At 40.5% G+C, this 19,993-nt stretch overlaps 1 protein-coding gene across 6 annotated transcripts in view; it reads left to right on the top strand.

Annotated features, from left to right (window-relative positions):
• CHEK2 (checkpoint kinase 2) overlaps window positions 1-19,993 on the top strand; it is a 216,846-nt gene that overhangs the window by 64,614 nt on the left and 132,239 nt on the right. For all 6 annotated transcript variants that reach the window (XR_004540432.1, XM_033956284.1, XM_033956282.1 and 3 more), the window contains exons 9-12: window positions 6,022-6,121; window positions 10,151-10,237; window positions 14,026-14,189; window positions 14,406-14,521. Coding sequence is in view for 5 of the 6 variants with exons in the window: in XM_033956284.1 (XP_033812175.1) it covers window positions 6,022-6,121; window positions 10,151-10,237; window positions 14,026-14,189; window positions 14,406-14,521 (467 nt within the window). In the remaining variant the exon portion in view is untranslated. The remainder of the gene's footprint in view (window positions 1-6,021; window positions 6,122-10,150; window positions 10,238-14,025; window positions 14,190-14,405; window positions 14,522-19,993) is intronic.

Raw genomic sequence — 19,993 nt, 5'->3', positions numbered from 1 at the left:
AAAAAAAAAAAAAAAAAGAAGGAAAACCTCACTCATTAGAATGAAGAATTTTTTTTAATAAGCTAAGTTTAAAGTTTATTTATAGCTTGATATACCTACCGACCATCATAAGTATCTGGTCGGTTTACATTAATAGAAATTAAATATTTAAAATTGCTTAAAGAAAATAACAAATTGTAATTAAAAAAATGGGGGGGGATTGAGGCCAAGACAAGGACATAATTGAGACGGGTAGGTGATGAGAGGAAAAATGGGTGAGAGGAAGATTTTTAATTACATTATGTAAATAAAGGTATTAATGTAGAACAAAATCTTTTCCAGAGAAAAGAAAATGATAAAGCCAGAGTTCAGCGCAAGATACTCAGTTTGGACAATCAGTCCGCCGCAATTTATTTGTGCCATAATTTATTCCTCCCATTTTCTGCTTCAATCTAGGGACTTGCCAGCAAGTGTGCCTGTATTTCCCCTGCTTGTCTCCGGAGAAAGCAGAACTACTTACCTGTAACAGGGGTTCACCGTAGACAATAGGGAAATGCAGCCATTCCCACGCACCATCCCCACATAATGAGATCTTTCTTCTAAGCTGGTAACAAAACTGACTAAGCAGTGGGAGGAGCTCAGAAGGCAAGGTGTCTGCATATGCTCAATGAGATAAAAAAAACCAAATAACAAACTACTTTACTATACCTAGGGGAGAGCACCGGCACTCAGGCTCAGTCAGAGGACTTCACCAGCAAGTGTGGCATCATTCCCCTGCTATCTAAGGAGAACCTCTGTTACAGGTAAGCAACTTTGCTTTGTTAAACACCTTGTAACTGTGTGCGTACATGCACATACTTTGTCACCCTTTCTCACTCAGTGGTGAAACTGTGATAGCAATATGCAAACTTTTTTAATGTTGAACATCCAATATATCTGCTGGACAGTTATTAATTTTATTTTTAAACTTATATAATAATAATAAAAATAATAATAACTTTATTTTTGTATACCGCCATACCCCGAAGAGTTCTAGGCGGTTCACATTAGTTAGACAGAGATTACAAGTGGTTACATATCAAATTGATCATAGCGTTGCAAACAACAAGGAGAGAGTAGTTACAAGAGGTTACATATCAAATTGATCGTAGAGTTGCGAACAGCAGGGAGAGAAGTGGGGGGGGGAGAGGAAGGGGGAGGGGAGTAGATCAGACGGGGGGGGGGGGGATATAAAAGGGGCATTAAGGGTCTTGGTCTCGAAATAGGTGAGTTTTGAGTAGTTTTCAAAGTCAAGGTAGTTGTAGGCCTTGAGGACCATTTGGGCTAGCCAAGGGTTTAGTTTGGCGGCTTGGAAGGCGTAGGTTTTGTCGAGGAATTTTTTTGAGTGGCATAGTTTTAGGGAGGAGAAGGCGAAGAGTTGAATTTTACGGGAGTTCTTGTAGTTGTGGTTAAGGGTGAAATGGGGGGTGATGTAACTTGGGGATAAACCAAATATTGTTTTGTAGCAAAAACAGGCGAATTTGAACATGATTCTGGATTCTAGAGGGAGCCAGTGGAGTTTGTGATAGAAAGGGGTGATATGGTCCCATTTTTTCAGGTCAAATATGAGTCGGACTGCGGTGTTCTGGATCATCCTTAGTCTCCTGATGGTTTTCTTTGAGGAGCTCAAGTAGATGATGTTGCAGTAGTCCAGTATGCTGAGGATGGAGGATTGTACTAAGAGGCGGAATGAGGAGTCGTCAAAGTATTTTTTTATGGTGCGGAGTTTCCATAGTGTCGTGATACTTTTCCTGACTGTGATATCAGTGTGTTTCTCGAAGGATAGATGTTTGTCCAGTGTTACACCCAGTACTTTTAAAGTTTGTTCGAGGGGGAATGTGGATCCTTTTACTTTAATTGTGGTATCTTTGATTTTGTCTTTGGGGGTTGCTAGGAAGAATTTTGTTTTGTCTGTAGGATAGCATCCAGAGTTCTATCTGACTAAGTATGCTTGTGAGGGAGTTAAGGAGGGAGTTAAGGAGTTAAGGAGGGAGTGGTATTGCTGAGGTCCTCAAAGACCTCAGCAATACCACTCAAGACTCAAAGAACTTTCACTGTCTCAAAGCTTTGTGTCCACTCGTCATCGGTCTTATTTCATATATCTAATTTTCTTCAATATGTGTCCTTTTTTATATTAAAGAACAAAAGCAATAAACTTAGGAGTTCAGCTGTGTGTTTCAATCACCAGAGATATTATATATCCGACATGTTTCACAAACTTGCTGTCAAGAATTTCCCCCTATGAGATAAAACAGGCTCATGCCAAAAGTTGAATGGATTGATCTTTTTTTTTTATTAACATGTTTATTAAAACAGTATGAACCAGGATCAGTACAAAATATAAAACAGTAGCTTCTAGATCTTATTATATTGACTGTAGTTTCAATAATTTGCTGGTGCACTGCAGGCAGTGGCATCGTAAGCATCCCTTTTACATTGCCCTGCCAAGACTGTGCTATGTTCTTTCTTCTGAGATGACGAGCAGTGGTGTCAATTAGTGCCAAATTATAACTCTGAGTGATTTGAAAAAAATTATAAAGTTTCAAGTTTATTTGTAATTTGATATACCGACCATCACAAGTATCTGGTGGGTTTGCAATAATAAAAATTAAAAAAAATATTTAAGATATTTAAAATTGCACAAATAGATAAGGAAAAAAAAAAGAAGTAAAAAGAAAAAAAATGGGTAAAGTTAATGACAAGACAAAGACATCATTGAGACGAGTGGGTGACGAGAGGAGGGAGGGGGAAAGGGTGATTTTTTAATTACATTATGTAAATAAATAAAAAGGAAGGAAAAAAGGGAAGGGTAAAACAGAAGGGAAAGGGGAATGTCGCTTCTTAAAAGCGTTTCTCTGTTTATTAGTTTTTGTTTTTCCTTTCTTTTCTTTTTTTGGGGGTTCTCAATTGGAGTTTAGATAGTAGAATTGAAACCCCCAACTCATTTTGCTGTAAGATGAAAGTGACCTTCCAGAAATCACTAGAGCCATATTTGATGTCCATGACCTGGAGGTGAAAGACTGATGCAACTTGCCTACCCAGCAGGATTTGTCATTTTTGTTATAGATTAGATCTTTGTGAAGTCACTGTGTGATTTTACTAGGCATAAAGCAAGATGTTCTTCAGCTGTAGCACTGAAGGGAGAAGAAGCCACTTCCTGCAGCCGTTGAAATTCCTCTATTTTTTTCTGAAGAATTTAACTAGAAAAAATGTACAGATGAAAATGATACTCTCATCAAATGAGATTGTAAATCAAGACTTCTAATATGCTCAGTGGCCGCTACAGTATATTTTTGAACTATAGCAGCTTATAATATGATAACCAAAAAAGTTGGTATCCATCTAGCCCAGAGGTGTCCAACCTGCGGCCCAAGGGCTGCATGCGGCCCCGGGAAGTATTTTGTGCGGCCCCAGTCGAGGGCAATGCAGTGTTTTCCTCTGCTGCCCCCAGGTGTTTACCATCTTGCTGGCTCCCTCCTCTGTCTTGCTGCAGTGTTTGCGCAGCCCCAGAAACATTTTTGTCGGCCAATGCGGCCCAGGGAAGCCAAAAGGTTGGACACCCCTAATAGCCCATTAGTGTCCAGATTCACTAAAAGCTTTGTAACTGTTAAACCTCCATCACAAAGCCACCAGTATTGTGAGATTTAAATGTGGTTTTAATGTAATTGATGAAACCACCATGTGAACTGCTGGAATCAGCAGGCTTAAAAGTCCCTCACCTACGTAGTAAGCCTTTTATCATTGATGGCAGTTATATATAGGGTGCTGGTTTTGTAATCACCATATTTACAATTCCACAACAATAGAGTGATTCTGCTTATGCACCCCAAATTCTTTCCAAAGGTAGTTTCACATTTCCATATTAATTGGTTCATAGTGCTATCAGTTTTCTTCTAGAAGCCTCACAAAAGCAAATGAAAGAAAAATGTCCATATTTTGGACAGCAAGAAGGAGGTGGCTTGCTAGAGAAAGGATACAGTAGAAAAGGGTGATGAAAAAGTTAAAAGGGATGTGACAACTTCCATAAGAAAAACCTACAGTGGCTAGGATTCTTCAGCCTGGAGAACAGATGGCTCAGTTCAGAGGAGATGGTAGAGGGTCTGTAAAATGCTGAGTGTAGTGGAATGGGTAGATGTGAATCGCATGTTTACGCTATCCAAAAATACTAGGACAAGGGGACATGGGATGAAGCTACTAAACAGTAGCTTTAAAACTGGTAAAATATTTCTTCACTCAGCATGTAATTAAACTCTGGAATTTGTTGCCACAGAATGTGGTAAAAGCAGTTAGCTTAGCAGGGTTTATAAAAGGTTTGGATAACTTCTTAAAAGAGAAGTCCTTATCAATTATTAAGATGGACTTAAGGAAATCCACTGCTTATTCCTAGGATAAGCAGCATAAAATCTGTTTTTGTCCTTGGGATCTTGCCAGGTACTTGGGACCTGAGTTGGCCACTTTTGGAAACAGGGTACCGAGTTTGATGGGCCTTCTGTCTGTCCCAGTATGGCAGTTCCTATGTTCTTAACAATCAAAACAGCTCTTTGAATAGACAAAGGGCCTTAATAGCAAACTGACTGACAGGCTGCAGTCCTGAATCTGTTCAACACAGCAAGAGCTCACTAATTAGTCTGGTCTGTGGTAGTAGCTGTAGTCCATTTATGTTCAATTCCCATACAGGGCATTTGCAAGGCAACAGCATATACCTTTAATCATACCTTCTCTGGTTGCTAGGAATTATTAAAAAAGGGATAGTTAACAAGACTAAGAATATTATAATGCCCCTGTATTGCTCCATGTTGCGACCTCATCTGGAGTATTGCGTTCAATTCTGGTCACCTTATCTCAAGAAAGATATAGCAATGCTAGAAAAGGTTCAAAGAAGAGCGACCAAGATAGTAAAAGGGATGGAACTCCTCTCGTATGAGGGAAGACTAAAACGGTTAGGGCTCTTCAGCTTGGAAAAGAGACGGCTGAGGGGAGATATGATTGAAGTCTAAAAAATCCTGAGTGAAGTAGAACGGGTACAAGTGGATTGATTTTTCATTCCTTCAAAAATTACAAAGACTAGGGGATACATGAAGTTACAGGGAAATACTTTTAAAACCAATAGGAGAAAATATTTTTTTCACTCAGAGAATAGTTAAGCTCTAGAACATGTTGCCAGAGGTTGTGGTAAAAGTGGATAGCGTAGCTGGTTTTAAGAAAGGTTTGGACAAATTCCTGGAGGAAAAGTCCTTAGTCTGTTATTAAGATATGGGTGACGCCTCTGCTTGCCCTGGATCGGTAGCATGTTGCTACTCTTGGATTTTGGCCAAGTACTAGTGACCTGGATTGGCCACCATGAGAACGGGCTACTGGGCTTCATGTACCATTGGTCTGACCCAGTAAGGCTGTTCTTAACTTTGTTCTTGAGAGTACAATATTTTATGTGTGACTGATAATAATTTGAATTGTAACCTATATGAGATGGGGAGCCAGTGATATTGTAAGAGGAGTGGAGTGACATGATCGCATTATGTCCTAATAAATACAGTATGGGAAAATGTTAGTCGCAACCCACAACTTTGGGATTCCACGCTAGCGTAGCTGATTTCATCCTGATTGTTAGTAGAGAAAGTGGAGCTGCTTGCCTTTTTAATGGGTGTTTGCCATATTCAGCAGAATGAGTCAGACACACGCATCCTTCTTCTGTCTGAGGCAGTTGACCTGTAAGCTAAAACCGAGTTGGGTCACAGGGAAGAAGTGACATGGGAATGCTCATGAAAACCTCAGGGTTTTCTGAGATGCGAGAGAGTCCATGCTGCTGCCCTCAGATAGCATTGCCCACTAGTGCATCTGATTTGTTCTGCTGCTGCTGTCTGTGGAGAACTCCCACTACGAAGAGGTAACTCTGCTTAATTGTTAAGTTTAAGATCTCTTTTTGTTCACTGTCAGAGATAGTCTGTCATAACTGCAGTGCAGTCTATTATCAATCCTGTTCATTTCTTTTTATATGTGCTTCAGGATGGAGGGGGGAGAGTTATTTGCGAAAGTGGAGACATCAACTAGGCTGAAAGAAGAAACTGCTAAGCTGTACTTTTACCAGATGCTGCTTGCAGTCCAGGTACCTGAGAGAATGTTTGTTTGTTTTATTTTTTTTCTCCCTTTCAATCTTCATATGTAAAACTCATTTCTCATTGTATATTTTGAGTCCACTCCTCATTCATGGGTGATGCCACAGACAGAGCCCAGCGAGGGAAACCGTACCCCAGAAACTTTTCTAGAAGCGTTTGGCCATCTCGCTGTACATGTACATCTGATTCCGCCTGCTACAGGACCTCCACAGACTAATCTTTTCCATGGAGCTAATTGGACTTGTTTTCTATCGGTGCTTCAAATTTTTTGCTTTCGCTCATAAGTCAGTAGCATGGTCTAATGTGTTGTCCTGATGGATTGTTACTTTTTAAATTCAATTCTTTTCTCGCATTAGCTTACTTTAGGCCAGTTTTCAGCCTTGAGCACCCAGCTAGGGTATTTTTGCATTCATCGAGTCATTTGATTTCACTGAGGCTATTTTTTCTGATGATATGTCTCGAAAAAAGATCCCCTGCAGCTTCAAGAGTGTTCCTGGTGCAACAGGACCATATCCATTACAGTTAATTGCTCATGATTCCTGCAATGCCTGGGACCTGGCCATGATCCCTCTCATTGTATTCTATAAACACAGATGTCAAAAGAAGATTCATGGTAGGGAAAAGCTTTTCTTTGATAAGAAACACCAGTCTTCTTAGGCCCAGAAGCTGCATTAGATGCTGAGCATGTATCAACATGAAGAGAGTCTGTCACATAAGAACATAAGAATTCCCGCTATTGGGTCAGACCAGTGGTCCATCGTGCCCAGCAGTCCGCTCACGCGGCGGCCCTTGGTCAGAGACCAGTGTCCTTACTGAGACTAGCCCTACCTGCGTACGTTCTGGTTCAGCAGGAACTTGTCTAACTTTGTGTTGAATCCCTGGAGGGTGTTTTCCCCTAGACAGACTCCAGAAGAACATTCCAGTTTTCTACCACTCTTTGAGTGAAGAAGAACTTTCTTACATTTGTACTGAATCTATCCCCTTTCAATTTTAGAGAGTGCCCTCTCGTTCTCCCTACATTGGAGAGGGTGAACAACCTGTCTTTATCTACTAAGTCTATTCCCTTCAGTACCTTGAATGTTTCGATCATATCCCCTCTCAATCTCCTCTGTTCGAGGGAGAAAAGGCCCAGTTTCTCTAATCTTTCACTATACGGCAACTCCTCCAGCCCCTTAACCATCTTAGTCGCCCTTCTCTGGACCCTTTCAAGTAACATCATGTCCTTCATGTACGGCGACCAGTGCTGGACGCAATACTCCAGGTGAGGGCACACCATGTCCCGGTACAGCAGCATGATAACCTTCTCCAATCTGCTTGTGATCCCCTTCTTTATCATTCCTAGAATTCTGTTTGCCCTTTTTGCCACCGCCGCACATTGTGTCGACGGCTTCATCGACTTGTCACCCTTGACATTGAACATCAGTAAAGCCTGCCAGGAGTGGTCATCCTCCATTTCCCACTCAAAGAAGAGGAAGGATTAGATCATGTCTTAGTGCCAAGGCAGAGCGATTAAAGGCATCAGGTGGAGGACGAGTTGTCTCAACCCTGCTCCCTATCGACACTTGGCACTGCTTGCTCTTTACAAAATCTGCTTAAATACTTTCTGTGTCTGTCAAAGACGATTATCGAAACCATCTCAGTAAGGGTTTATCTTGGTGCAATTGGAACTTATCTTGGAGTAGATAACTTGCCCTGGATAGGTAGCATGGAATATTGCTACTCCTTGGGTTTTGGCCACCATGAGAACAGGCTACTGGGCTTGATGGACCATTGGTCTGACCCAGTAAGGCTATCCTTATGTTGTTAGAGAGTAAAAATCTCTGTACATCCTTTAGTTGTCCACTTTATATGGGGCTTACTACTTGTGAAACCTCTCAATAAGCCTCACAAGTGTCAGGTACCTCAGTGTTGTGCTTACCCAGCTGAGGAAAGCTCCTTTCCAAAACTGCATTCCCATAGAGGTGAAAGCGCACTGCACGCATTGGACTGCAAGAGAGCCTTGGCCTCTTATCTGGAGCAGACTAAAGCTGATAAAAGTTCACCCAGTTTTTTGTTTCTTTTGACCAAACAGTACGAAGCTGCAATCAGCAAACACATACTTTACATTTGGGTAACAGACAGCATTTCCTTTGTTTATGCCCAGGCTGGCTGGATCTTAGAGGGTAATGGCTCACAATATGCTACGACTGTGTGAGTAGTCCATGAGATCAGCCTTCATAGAGAAGATTAACAGAGCTGTGACATGGACATCTGAACATATACTGTAGTCACTTCCCATCATTGCTTAGATCAGGATGTAATAGTAGGTCTGGCCAGTCAGTCTTTCAGCATTTATTTGGGGTTTAGAATCCAACTTAGTCTCCTTAGGCCCTTCCTCATTTCCAAGCTGTTCTGAAAAAATATATAAATAAAGTGGCCTGTTGCAACAAAAATATCGGTGTCCGCCTGTTGCGGCATCACTTGCTCTTTCATCTCTTCTGTTTAAGGCAGCCTGTAGTTAGGGGAGTCCCAGGCATGAACATCCAGTTCTGCTTGTCTTCAGAAATTATAGTTATTTATCTATTGCACATGTTCTGTAAGGGTAGGGGGACTTGAATCCTCACTGCCCTCTCACATCCCCAAGGAGTTCTTTTGCTAATAATAGACCGAGGGGGTCCCATGTGACAAGTACGTTTGCACAAAGAGACAGTCAAAACACCTCTCAAAAAACTGCTGGGTTACTTTTTCCTGCAACAGGCTCTACTGGTGATGCCATCCATATGAGAAGATTCAAGTGCTAACGTCTTCGAACACCTGCTACAGGTAAGTAATTTTAGTTTCACAAGTGGGACTGAAAATTTTTTTAAGCAAATAAAGCTTTGTATCTTGTTCTAACTCTCAGGGTGTTTGGTTTTCTGGGTTCTGCAACCCATGCATATAGTCATTCGCTACTTAAAATGGCAGTCATCAGAATATATTGAAAATATTTACGATTTTAAGTAGTTTCATTTTTAGAAAAAATTGTTTCTCAAGATAAACTTTTTTATCCTTTCCATTTTTTTTCTCCCATGTCATTCTTCCCTTCCCTCAAGTCTCATTTCATTCCTTTGATGTGTGCAAGCACTGCGTGGTTTGTTGTGTTTGGGCTACATGGTGTCAGACGTGCACTGTTTTTGCAGCGAGAAACCATTTTTTGCTGACACCATGTGGCCTCATAAACAGCCACTAGGGCAGCTTGAAGTGTTTGGAAGATTAGAATTACTGGGCTGTAGTTGGTGAAAGGACAGATTGTAGAAAATTGCAGCCTATTTTATACCGGCTTTAATATTCTGTCCTTAATGAGATGTGGTTCATAGGTGGCAGGGTTTTTATTTAAGGTATAAGCTAAGGCTCCTACTGGGAGATACAGGGCCTGTTTTTCAAAGCTAGCTTTAAAGGGCTTCAGGGCTGTTGCTGCGCAGCTTTGTAAAACAGGCCCATAATGTAAGACTTCTGGCTCAGTGCTGGAAGATCTGGGTTTAGTTTCTTGACCAGGTTTCCCTCTACCTGATTTTGTTGGGGCTGAGAATGCTGAAGAGAGCAGCAGCATTGACAGCCACTGGGGGGGGGTCAGTTTATCTTGTCCTTGCACAGTGATGACATTTGATGGTCAAATTTAGGGCTTTAAATTGTGCTTTAGCCCATCACAGGCCAGTTCCAAATGAGCTGGAAGCCCAAAGGATGATTAAGAAACTGCTGAGGAAGGGTTGTCCCTTGGGGGTCTCAACCCAGTCAATTTTTAAAGATTTCCACAATGAATACACGAGATTGATTTGCATGTTCTCCTTCCGTTGAATCTAATTGATCTCATGCACGTTCATTGTGAGAATCTTGAAAAACCCAACTGTATTGTCATCATCAGACCATGGTTGCCCACCCCTGCGACAGGGCAAAGAAATAAAACAGATGATAACTCTCTGGTTTCCATAGCCTGCTCTATTTTGAAAGCTTTGTTTTCAGCATCTCACAATGAGTATTAATTGTTGTTTTCTTGTGTGTAGTATCTTCATGAGAATGGTATCACGCACCGTGATCTGAAGCCAGAGAATGTTCTATTATCTTCAACAAGTGAAAACTGTCTCATCAAGGTGAGTACCCCATATGGCTTTCAGTAGTAGGACTTTCTGAGTAGGCTCTGACTTTCTGAGAGAGAGACCCACAATATTCAGCCCACATTGCTTGGTGTGATATATATATATATATATATATATATATATATATATATATATATATATATATATATTTTAATGCCAGCCACAGCAGGCAAAAATATTTGCATATTCAGCATTTGAACCCAGATAATGGCTGCCACTGTGTAAAGTGCCTTAAGTTGTCTGTATGGTAATCCCACTAGCAGACTAAATATTGCTGCTACCCAGGCAACTCTTGGGTCTGTCCTTGCATTATTTGTATTATGGCATGGAATTCTGTAAAGATATTCCATGGTAGTATCTAGATACTGCCGCTGAATATCCTCAGCAGCTACCCAGATAAACACTTTTGAATATCAACCATTTAGTAACTGAAAGCAGAAAAAGACCTAAAAGCTGATCAAGTCTGTCTATTTATTCCTTTTTTTATTTAAGTTTATTTATTGTGATTGCAACTCGGATTATACAGTCATCCAACAAGACAGGTGTGATCCGGTACAATATTATGCACAGAGATTAAAATAAAAGTTTATCTGCCTATACATATACAAAACTAGAGCAGAAATTAGCGAGTTGTCATCCCCATTACAATCTACTTTTTCCGTTTTATATCCCACAGACACACAACCCAGTCAAACCCTCCATAAGAATGCACACCTATGCACTCACCATCCATAACACATCAATCACTTCAAACATTCACACCTCATCCAAACCCAATCGTCCATCCATCCGGTCCTTGGCGTTTCCTCTGGCTTCTGGAAAACCAAAGGATTCCCAGTCTACCCAGAGGGATCACTCTGTCTAGTTATTCTAAACTAAGACTATATCCCAGCTGCCAGTTGTGGTGCATGACTGTGGGTAGGATATTGCTCCTTATCCCAGATAATGCTTTCCATGCAAGTAACTAAGGGAGTTTTGCTGTCTTTGTTTTTATTTCTCTGTGTTTTCATGTACTTCTAAAGTTTTTAAAATCTTCATCAGTGGGACAAAAGGGTAACCAAAGATAGAGCAGGAACTGTGGTGACAAAGGCAAGTGGGTAACTCAAGAGGTCTTTATTCACTGGCTGATACAATGTTGGAGTGCTAAAATATTCATATTTGTCATTTATAATAATAATAATTTTATTCTTATATACCGCCAAAGCCATAATAGTTCAAGGCGGTTTACAATAAGAAGTACTGGACAATCAATGAAAAACAATACAAATCATCAGAAATACATACAGGATAAAAAATATTAAAACAATGAATCCTTAGGTTACAAATCGATCAAACAACTGCGTTTTTACTAATTTTCTAAAAATGGAGAATGCATAATAATTTCTTGACCAGATATCTCTTACTTTGACCCTACCACCATCACTGTGTCTAAGCAGATCAAAATGCTAATATTCTGCATCTCATTAGGAATCAGTAGACCGATATTTGTAGAGCATGGACCCAACAATGACTACAGCCACTTCATTCCACACCTCTGGAACCAACTCCCCCCCCAACTTAGACAACAGAACTCATTATTGACATTCCGTAAATCGGTAAAGACCCTCCTCTTCAACTAAAGATCTCCTCTGTCTTCTCCCCCCCTTAGGCCCCCCTCCACTCTCCTATCACCTTCCCGAACTTCCAGTATGACCCTCTCTTACTCTATCCACTAACAAATTGTACCTAAACGCTTATAACTTCCCTTAAACTAAACTACTGTATTTCCCCCTTCTCTCTTTCTGCATTCTCTCCCTGTATTTAATTCTCTCCAAAAACTATAAATCCAATCCCTAAACCTGTTGTACTACTTATATGTCTAGATACTCCCCACTGTGTATGTTCATTTGTAAACCGTTCTGAGCTATTGGGAGGACGGGATAAAAATCTAAATAAATAAATAAATAGTAATGCAGGAAAACGCAAGATAGGTTGAGACACCTTCTCTTGCAAAGCATGTAAAACTATGAAACTATCTTAGGAAACATGCTGAGGGTGAAAATGAGGGAAATCCCTAATAAAATGACTGTCTGCATATGATATGTTCCTTTATATTACCAATCCTTGGTTAACTTTTACCAGTAGTAGTACAAGAATTAAGGGATTTTCCAATGCAATAGGTGCATCATTCTGCTGCTTTCGTCACTGTTGATCACCATCTACTCCTTGATATGCTGTCCTCACTGAGATTCCAAGACTGTTCTCTCCTGTTTTTATTTCTGCCTCTCCTATCGTACTTTGTTAAGCTCTGGTGGATCCTCTTCCACTACTATCTCTCTTTCGATCGATGGGGTCCAGAGAAGAGAGACTAAAATGGTTAAGGGGCTGGAGGAGTTGCCGTACAGTGAGAGATTGGAGAAACTGGGTCTCTTCTCCCTTGAAAAGAGGAGGCTGAGAGAGGTCATGATCGAAACTAACTACATGGGGCAATGACTGGCTGAGTGGCAGACTTCAGAGGGTGGTAGTTAATGGTACCCTCTCTAAAACATCGGCGGTGACCAGTGGAGTACCGCAGGGCTCAGTGTTGGGCCCGCTCCTTTTCAACATATTCATAGGGGACCTAATTCAGGGGCTTCAAGGTAAGATAACGTTATTCACTGACGATGCCAAACTATGCAATATAGTGAGAGACGGCAATTCACCCGATAGTATGACACAGGACCTACATTTGTTGGAGCTTTGGTCCTCGACCTGGCAGCTGGTCTTCAACGCTAAGAAATGCAAGATCATGCACCTCGGCAGTAGAAATCCGTGCAGTACTTACACCTTGAATGGTGAGACCTTAGCTAGAACTTCAACAGAACGAGACTTGGGAGTGATCATCAGTGCAGACATGAAAACTGCTGATCATGTGGAGAAGGCTTCATCTAAGGCAAGACAGTTGTTAGGTTGCATCCGCAGGAGTTTCGTCAGCCGGAAGCCTGAAGTCATAATGCCATTATACAGAACCATGGTGAGACCTCATTTGGAATACTGTGTGCATTTCTGGAGGCCACACTACCGAAAAGATGTGCTGAGAGTAGAGTCGGTGCAACGGATGGGCACCAGGATGGTCTCGGGGCTCAAGGAAAGGCTGAAAAATTTGCGGCTGTACTCACTCGAGGAACGTAGAGAGAGAGGAGACATGATTGAGATGTTTAAGTATATTACCGGCCGTATCGAGATGGAAGAAGAGATTCTCTTTCTCAAAGAACCCTCAGCCACAAGAGGGCATCCGCTCAAACTCAGGGGTGGGAAATTTCATGGCGACACCAAGTTTTTTTTAAGTGACACTACACATGTGGACTGTCCATACCAGGCTCTGTGGATGACATCTCCCACATGTAAGAATATCTGCCTGCTGTCCCTGAATAACACCTGTTACAGGTAAGTAACTGCTATATGTTCTCTGTGTGTTAGGCTTTCATGTATATTTTCTCCAGTTTGAAGTAATGTGACAACATACACCATGGGAGTTTAAGGCTCTGGAAACCAAAGATGGCTCTCCTTCTGCCTCTATTCCTTTAGCATACCATAAAAGCAAAGATGGGGCAAATGGGGCATCCCACAATGATCAAAATAACCTGACATTTAGAATAAAGAACAATAATTTTTATTATTTATATATAAATGATCCTTTTTGAGATAAATGCAAGCCAAGAAAATAGTATGGATTGGCACTTCACTAAAATGTACAGAAGAGATTACCTCTTACTTCTATTTAAATGACTTTCTTCTCTTGGTTTACCTTTTTATTATGCTAGATTACGGATTTTGGGCAATCAAAGATTCTTGGTGAAGCCACACTTATGAAGACACTATGTGGTACTCCCACTTACCTGGCCCCTGAAGTTTTAAATTCAGCAGGAACAACTGGTTATAGCAGTGCCGTGGACTACTGGAGTCTGGGAGTTATCCTTTTTGTGTGGTAAGAAAAATAAGACTTGATAGAAGTTTACAGTGATTTGTCTTATAGTAGGCAATGGTTTTGCTCATGTATACTTACATATGCACTGGTGTACTTCCAGCTTGCATGGAAGCAGGGAGCTTTGATTCTGCATTTCATCTTCATCTCGTAACAATGTGGAACCTACCATTGCTAAGGTAATTTGAAACATACAGTGTGCATTTGTTTCTCCTGCAGCCTCAGTGGATACCCACCATTCAATCTCCAAAATACCACCATGCCTCTGAAAGACCAGATCACCCAGGGAAAATACACTTTTATTCCACAAGCTTGGAAGGGTGTATCAAAGACAGGTATGCTTGGAGCAAAAATAGTCGGCACAGCTTTTGGTGGCTTTCCAAGTCTGTTTCGTCAGGTTCCTTGTGTTCTTGCAGGATATAATTATCGGTTCATAGACAAAAGCGCGCGACGACAAAGGCGCGATGACAACCCAGCGCAGACAACTGAACGCAAGGTGGAAGCGCGCCGTAGAAAAACAGTATTTTAAGGGGCTCCGACGGGGGGTGTTGGTAGGGAACCCCCCCACTTTACTTAACAGAGATCACACCGGCGTTGTTGGGGGTTTGGGGGTTGTAACCACCCTCATTTACTGGAAACAGCTATTTCTCTCTTTTTTAGGGAAAAAGTGAAGTTTTCAGTATAATGGGGGGGTTACAACCCCCAAAACCCCCCACAAGGCCGGTGCGATCTCTATTAAGTAGAGTGGGGAGGTTCCCCCCCCACACCCCCCCGTCAGAGCCCTTTAAAATACGGTTTTTCTTCGGCGCACTTTCACCATACGCTCAGTTTTCTGCGCTGGGTTGTCGGCGCGCCTTTGTCCTGTCACCTAATTATTATTATTAGAACAAGTAGGAAAGTCAACCAGAGGTGGTGGTAGACAGGAACTTTCAAGACCACACAGGTCCCTTCTGCCAATGCTCTTTCAGTTTTTAATTCTTTCTCTGTAATGGTGAAGCCTTTCCATTTTCATTTACTTGGCTGAGTATGTAGCTTTGAATAAAGATTATTGGAAGATTGTGCTACTCCTAAAGCAAAGAGTATTAAGAATGTTACTTTTAGCAGTTTACCCAAGTGTGTGGTCCCTTGTAATTTTTTGAGTAAAATTCTTAAACCAGTACAGAAATAATCCTAGTATTGATTCATTGTATTTTTCAGTTTTTTACACAGGCTTAATGCTGTTACTAAATATGATTGTCTAAATGAAAATAATTTAATGGGTGTTCCTGGGACAGTGAGACAACCAAAAATGATTGTTGCATTTGTCCAGGTCTTGCCATATCTGAATTAAGTGAAACTGATGCTTCGGCCATTGTGCAGTGGCTTTCTTCAGGGTATGAATCAAAGATCAGAGAATTTTAGAAAATACTGTAAACTTGTGTACACACCACATCTGTGCTTGGCAAATGTACCTTCAGAGAGCTCCCACATAAGAGGGAGTTAAAAAAGGATCTCAGAAACCATAACACAGCACCTTATAGTGCTTGTGATACCTGGTTCATAAAATCTTTTATCTCAGGACAAGCAGGCAGCATATTCTCACATGAGCATGTGGATGACATCATCTACGGAACCTCAATATGGACACTTTTAAAGTGCATTGCCACTTTAAGAAATTTAGAAAGTTTGCGATAGCCCGCATGCATGAGTTTCTTCACACCCAACATAGGTGCGTGGTTCCTCAGTTCTTAGTTTTTTGTGGAGCTAAGAAGTCGCATTTTTTAATGTTCTTCGTTTTTGCCTTGCTTCCCGCTCACGTGTTTTGTTTTGTTTTTTAAGTTTTTCTCACTTTTTTTTATTAAAAAAAACCCTTTTCGGGAGTCCAATGTTTTGTCTTTTGTCAGCCATCTGGCGGGTTGACCAGCAGGGCCTTTTTCGCGCTTCAGCCATCGAGTTTAATTTGGCTGAAGCAGTGTTCCTGTTGATGTCCCACCCGGTAACAGGTTTTAAAAAGTGCAGGTGGTGTTCTCAGACTATTTTTATTTATTTATTCATTCAATTTTCTATACCGTTCTCCTAGGGGAGCTCAGAATGGTTTACATTAATTTATTCAGGTACTCAAGCATTTTTCCCTCTCTGTCCCGGCGGGCTCACAATCTATTGAATGTACCTGGGGCAATTTCCATCACAGACCCTCACAACTGTTGTTTACAGTGTCTGGGTCCAGAGCCCCGGGTTTTGCATGAGCTATTCAACTCTTCAGAAGTGCACCATTAGAAGCCACATTTTACAACAAGAAAAGTTGTTCGGTGTCAACATGGAGGAAGATTTGTCTTCAAAACCATCTACATTGAAGGCCGCGATTATGACACCGACACCACCATAGACTCCGGTGTCGCAGGTCATCGCTCCATCTGGTAAGCCAGCTAAAAAGCCAACAGCTTCTCAGACGGGGTCACAGGTCACTAAGGCATCGAGTCCATTCATGCCGACCAAGTGAAAACCCCTTATGCAACTTGTTCCAACATTGAAGAGTGCATCGTCATTTGAGTCATCCTCTCTGGAACGAGACACAGCACCATTGCTATCGGCAAATAAGCCAAAGGTACCAGTGCTTACTTTTCAACAGAAGCTCGATGCTCTGTTTCATGAGGAGTTTGGGGATAAGTTCCATTTTTTTTTTTTTACCCCGACACCGACTCCTCTGGCCCTGTGTGAGCCTAATACTGCAAGGCTTTCCAGTAAGAACATAAGAATTGCCGCTGATGGGTCAGACCAATGGTCCATCATGCCCAGCAGTCCACTCCCGCGGCGGTCCCTAGGTCAAAGACCAATTCCCTAACTGAGTCTAGCCTTACCTGCTTACGTTCTGGTTTAGCAGGAACTTGTCTAACTTTGTCTTGAATCCCTGGAGGGTGTTTTCACCCTATAACAGCCTCCGGAAGAGCGTTCCAGTTTTCCACCACTCTCTGGGTGAAGAAGAACTTCCTTAACGTTTGTACGGAATCTATCCCCTTTTAACACCGCTCATCTCGTCTATCCAGTCCTCCACTGAAGCATCCACACCCTCAATGCATCATTCTTCTTCTTCAAGACAGTCTAGTAGGAGTTCCTCCAAATCCAAGCATGTTTCACGCAAGTGTAAACATTCCAAGGAACCTTTGACACCGGTCGAACTATCGTTCTCCTTCTGTTCTTGTTGACTCTGACTTAAAGGATGACTCAAATCCAGACCCTTCTCCTTCAACTACCAAAGTAGATGATTCTCCTGCATTGAAGTCTCCTAGGCAGGGGGGGCGTGGCTTGGAGACGTAACGAGATGGTCGGGTGAACGATTAGTTCCACAGAGACAGGCTAATTGCAGCAAAATAAGCTACAAAATAACATCGTGAATCACCTCAAAAGTATAACTCTGACTGTAACATGGCATTGGGTAAGCAGACTAAAAACGATTCAGTGGGAACGGGGTCAGGAAGTGTTAAAAGAACAAAGTTAGAGCAGGCAACTCCCTCAAAGGTTCCATTACCAATGGAAGAAAATGAAAACAGGGATAATTTAAAAGAGCTTCGGCAGATTAAAGAGATAGTGTTAGAAAATGCAAAAAATATACAAGAAGTTAAAGAGGAGGTTACGAGCCTTAAAAGGAGAATGCAGATAGTTGATATTAAAGTAGATCAACTAGAGAAACGTGCTGAACAGGCAGAGGTAGAAATTTTTACAATACAAAATGGATCGTAAGGAGACAGAAATATTAAAGTGAGATCTTGAAGATTTATCTAAGAGAAAAAAAGAACAATTTAAGAATTATTGAGCTACCGGAAGGGGTCGAATAAAATGTCCCAATATCCTTTCTTGAAAATTTTCTGCCAAAAATTCTACAGCTTAAAACTAAACTCCCTCTGGAGTTAGAAAGGGTGCACAGGATCCTGGCAAAAAGGACAAATAGTCAAAAGGGGCCGCGTCCATTAATTTTTAAACTGCTCTGATACCAACATGTTATAGAGATTGTTAAACTGGCAAAAGAAAACAAAAACCTTAGATGTCAGGATTAAAAACAATGTGCCGGATTTTGCAAAGGCGACAGCATACAAAAGGAAACAGTTACTAGAGCTACGCCCACAACTAAGATCGATAGGAGCTAGATATGGTTTAATGTACCTGGCAATTATGCGGGTTACATATGCAAATAAGACATTAAATTTTGAAGACTCAGTAAAGTTGCAAGAGTTTTTAGATCACTGTGATCAGCCTATGCCTACATAAAAATGAGTGCATTGGAAGTTATATTTTTTCATATCCTCTTATTTCAGTTTAGTTATATTTTAGTGACTTGATTACTGGTTTATATAAAGTCACAGACTCAAAGTTGTTTCTTTTGAAAATGCTACAGTTAAAATTTGAACTAGTTCAACATTCTGGTAAGGACACGTGAAAGTCCGAAGCAATAAAATTCTCTATTTGATGCATTTGAGTTCAGTAAAAGAATTTTAAGTGCATGATCGAAGCAGTATCTTACTTATCAATACAGTTTAAGTCTATATGGCTTAAATGTAAAGGATGTCTTCTGATTTTTGATTAAAAGGAAAAATAGGCACTTTGCCTTGTGCTTATGGATAAAAATATGAACACTGGAGTCAAATCACTGCATGATATTTTCATATGGTGATATAGTAGAAAACACCCTGGTAAAATATGTAAGAACACATAAGACGTTTTATTTATAGACCATCAAATTTATTACATACGTAAGTACAATATGTAACTGCCAAGATGGACAGCAGTGAAGAATGGATTCCCAGGAAAAAAATCTTTTGACAGAGATAAAATTTCAAATTGACTTCTGGTACAGGTTTGAAATTGAAGGATGTAACAAAGATAAGACTCTATTTGATTTTTCGTCAAGAAGCAGCGGGTTGGAATTAACGTTCACCTTGAATTATATACAGAGTCATTGGTCTTAAAATTTTAAGTTACATGGAAAGACTCAGAGACCAAAATTAACTTCCTAATAAGATATGATACTTCATTAAAGTCTATGTTGGATGGAATTTTGAAGCGAATGGATATACTGCAAGGAACAATGATTGATTCTGCAAACGAGTTTTATTTATCTACTTATTTATTTATTTATTTATTTATTTATTTATTGTTCGTGCAAGATGGATTTTGTGAAGATAAAATACATAAAGAAAACAGTTTGTATTTGATTCCAGACCTCAACCTATTAATTTTACATTCTCTTGCTTTGACAATAAGTACAATCTGGTATAGAAATATGTATTGGAGGTGGGGTTCTTGTTTTGATCTTTATCCAGCCGAGTCATCATTGGAATGGAGGACTTTTCATTTATGCGTTTATTAAGATTTTCATTAAAGAAACTTTATTTTTTTAAATCTTTATTGATTTTTAATCTAAAACAGTGCCAAACAAATAAAAGAACAATATATCCTACATACAGTGCACTATTACAGGTAACACATATATCATTCAAGATTTCTTAGAATTAATAGTGAAAACTATTCAATTCAGTGAAAGTGGGTAATAAATAATAATGCATGAACCTACTCCACTACTTTTAATTGAGAGCACTATCGCCACAGAAGAAAAAGCCTCAGGTTCTATTACGGGCAGAGCAGAACGCTCAAACCTCCACCTCCCACATCATTGGCAAAAAACTTCCGTAGGTGATGTGTAGTGCCACAACCTGTGTCGGTGCAGGACTAAAACAACTACTCTAACAACGTACTGAGTGTTAACGAAATATAGAACCTGAGGTGATAATGCTCTCAATTAAAAGTAGTGGAGTTGGTTCATGCATTATTAGAAT

This window comes from Geotrypetes seraphini, chromosome 8 (assembly GCF_902459505.1).
Source record: "Geotrypetes seraphini chromosome 8, aGeoSer1.1, whole genome shotgun sequence".
NCBI classification, from domain to species: Eukaryota; Metazoa; Chordata; class Amphibia; order Gymnophiona; family Dermophiidae; genus Geotrypetes; species Geotrypetes seraphini.
Note: the sequence above shows the minus strand (reverse complement) of the source record. Positions and strands in the feature narration are given on the sequence as shown.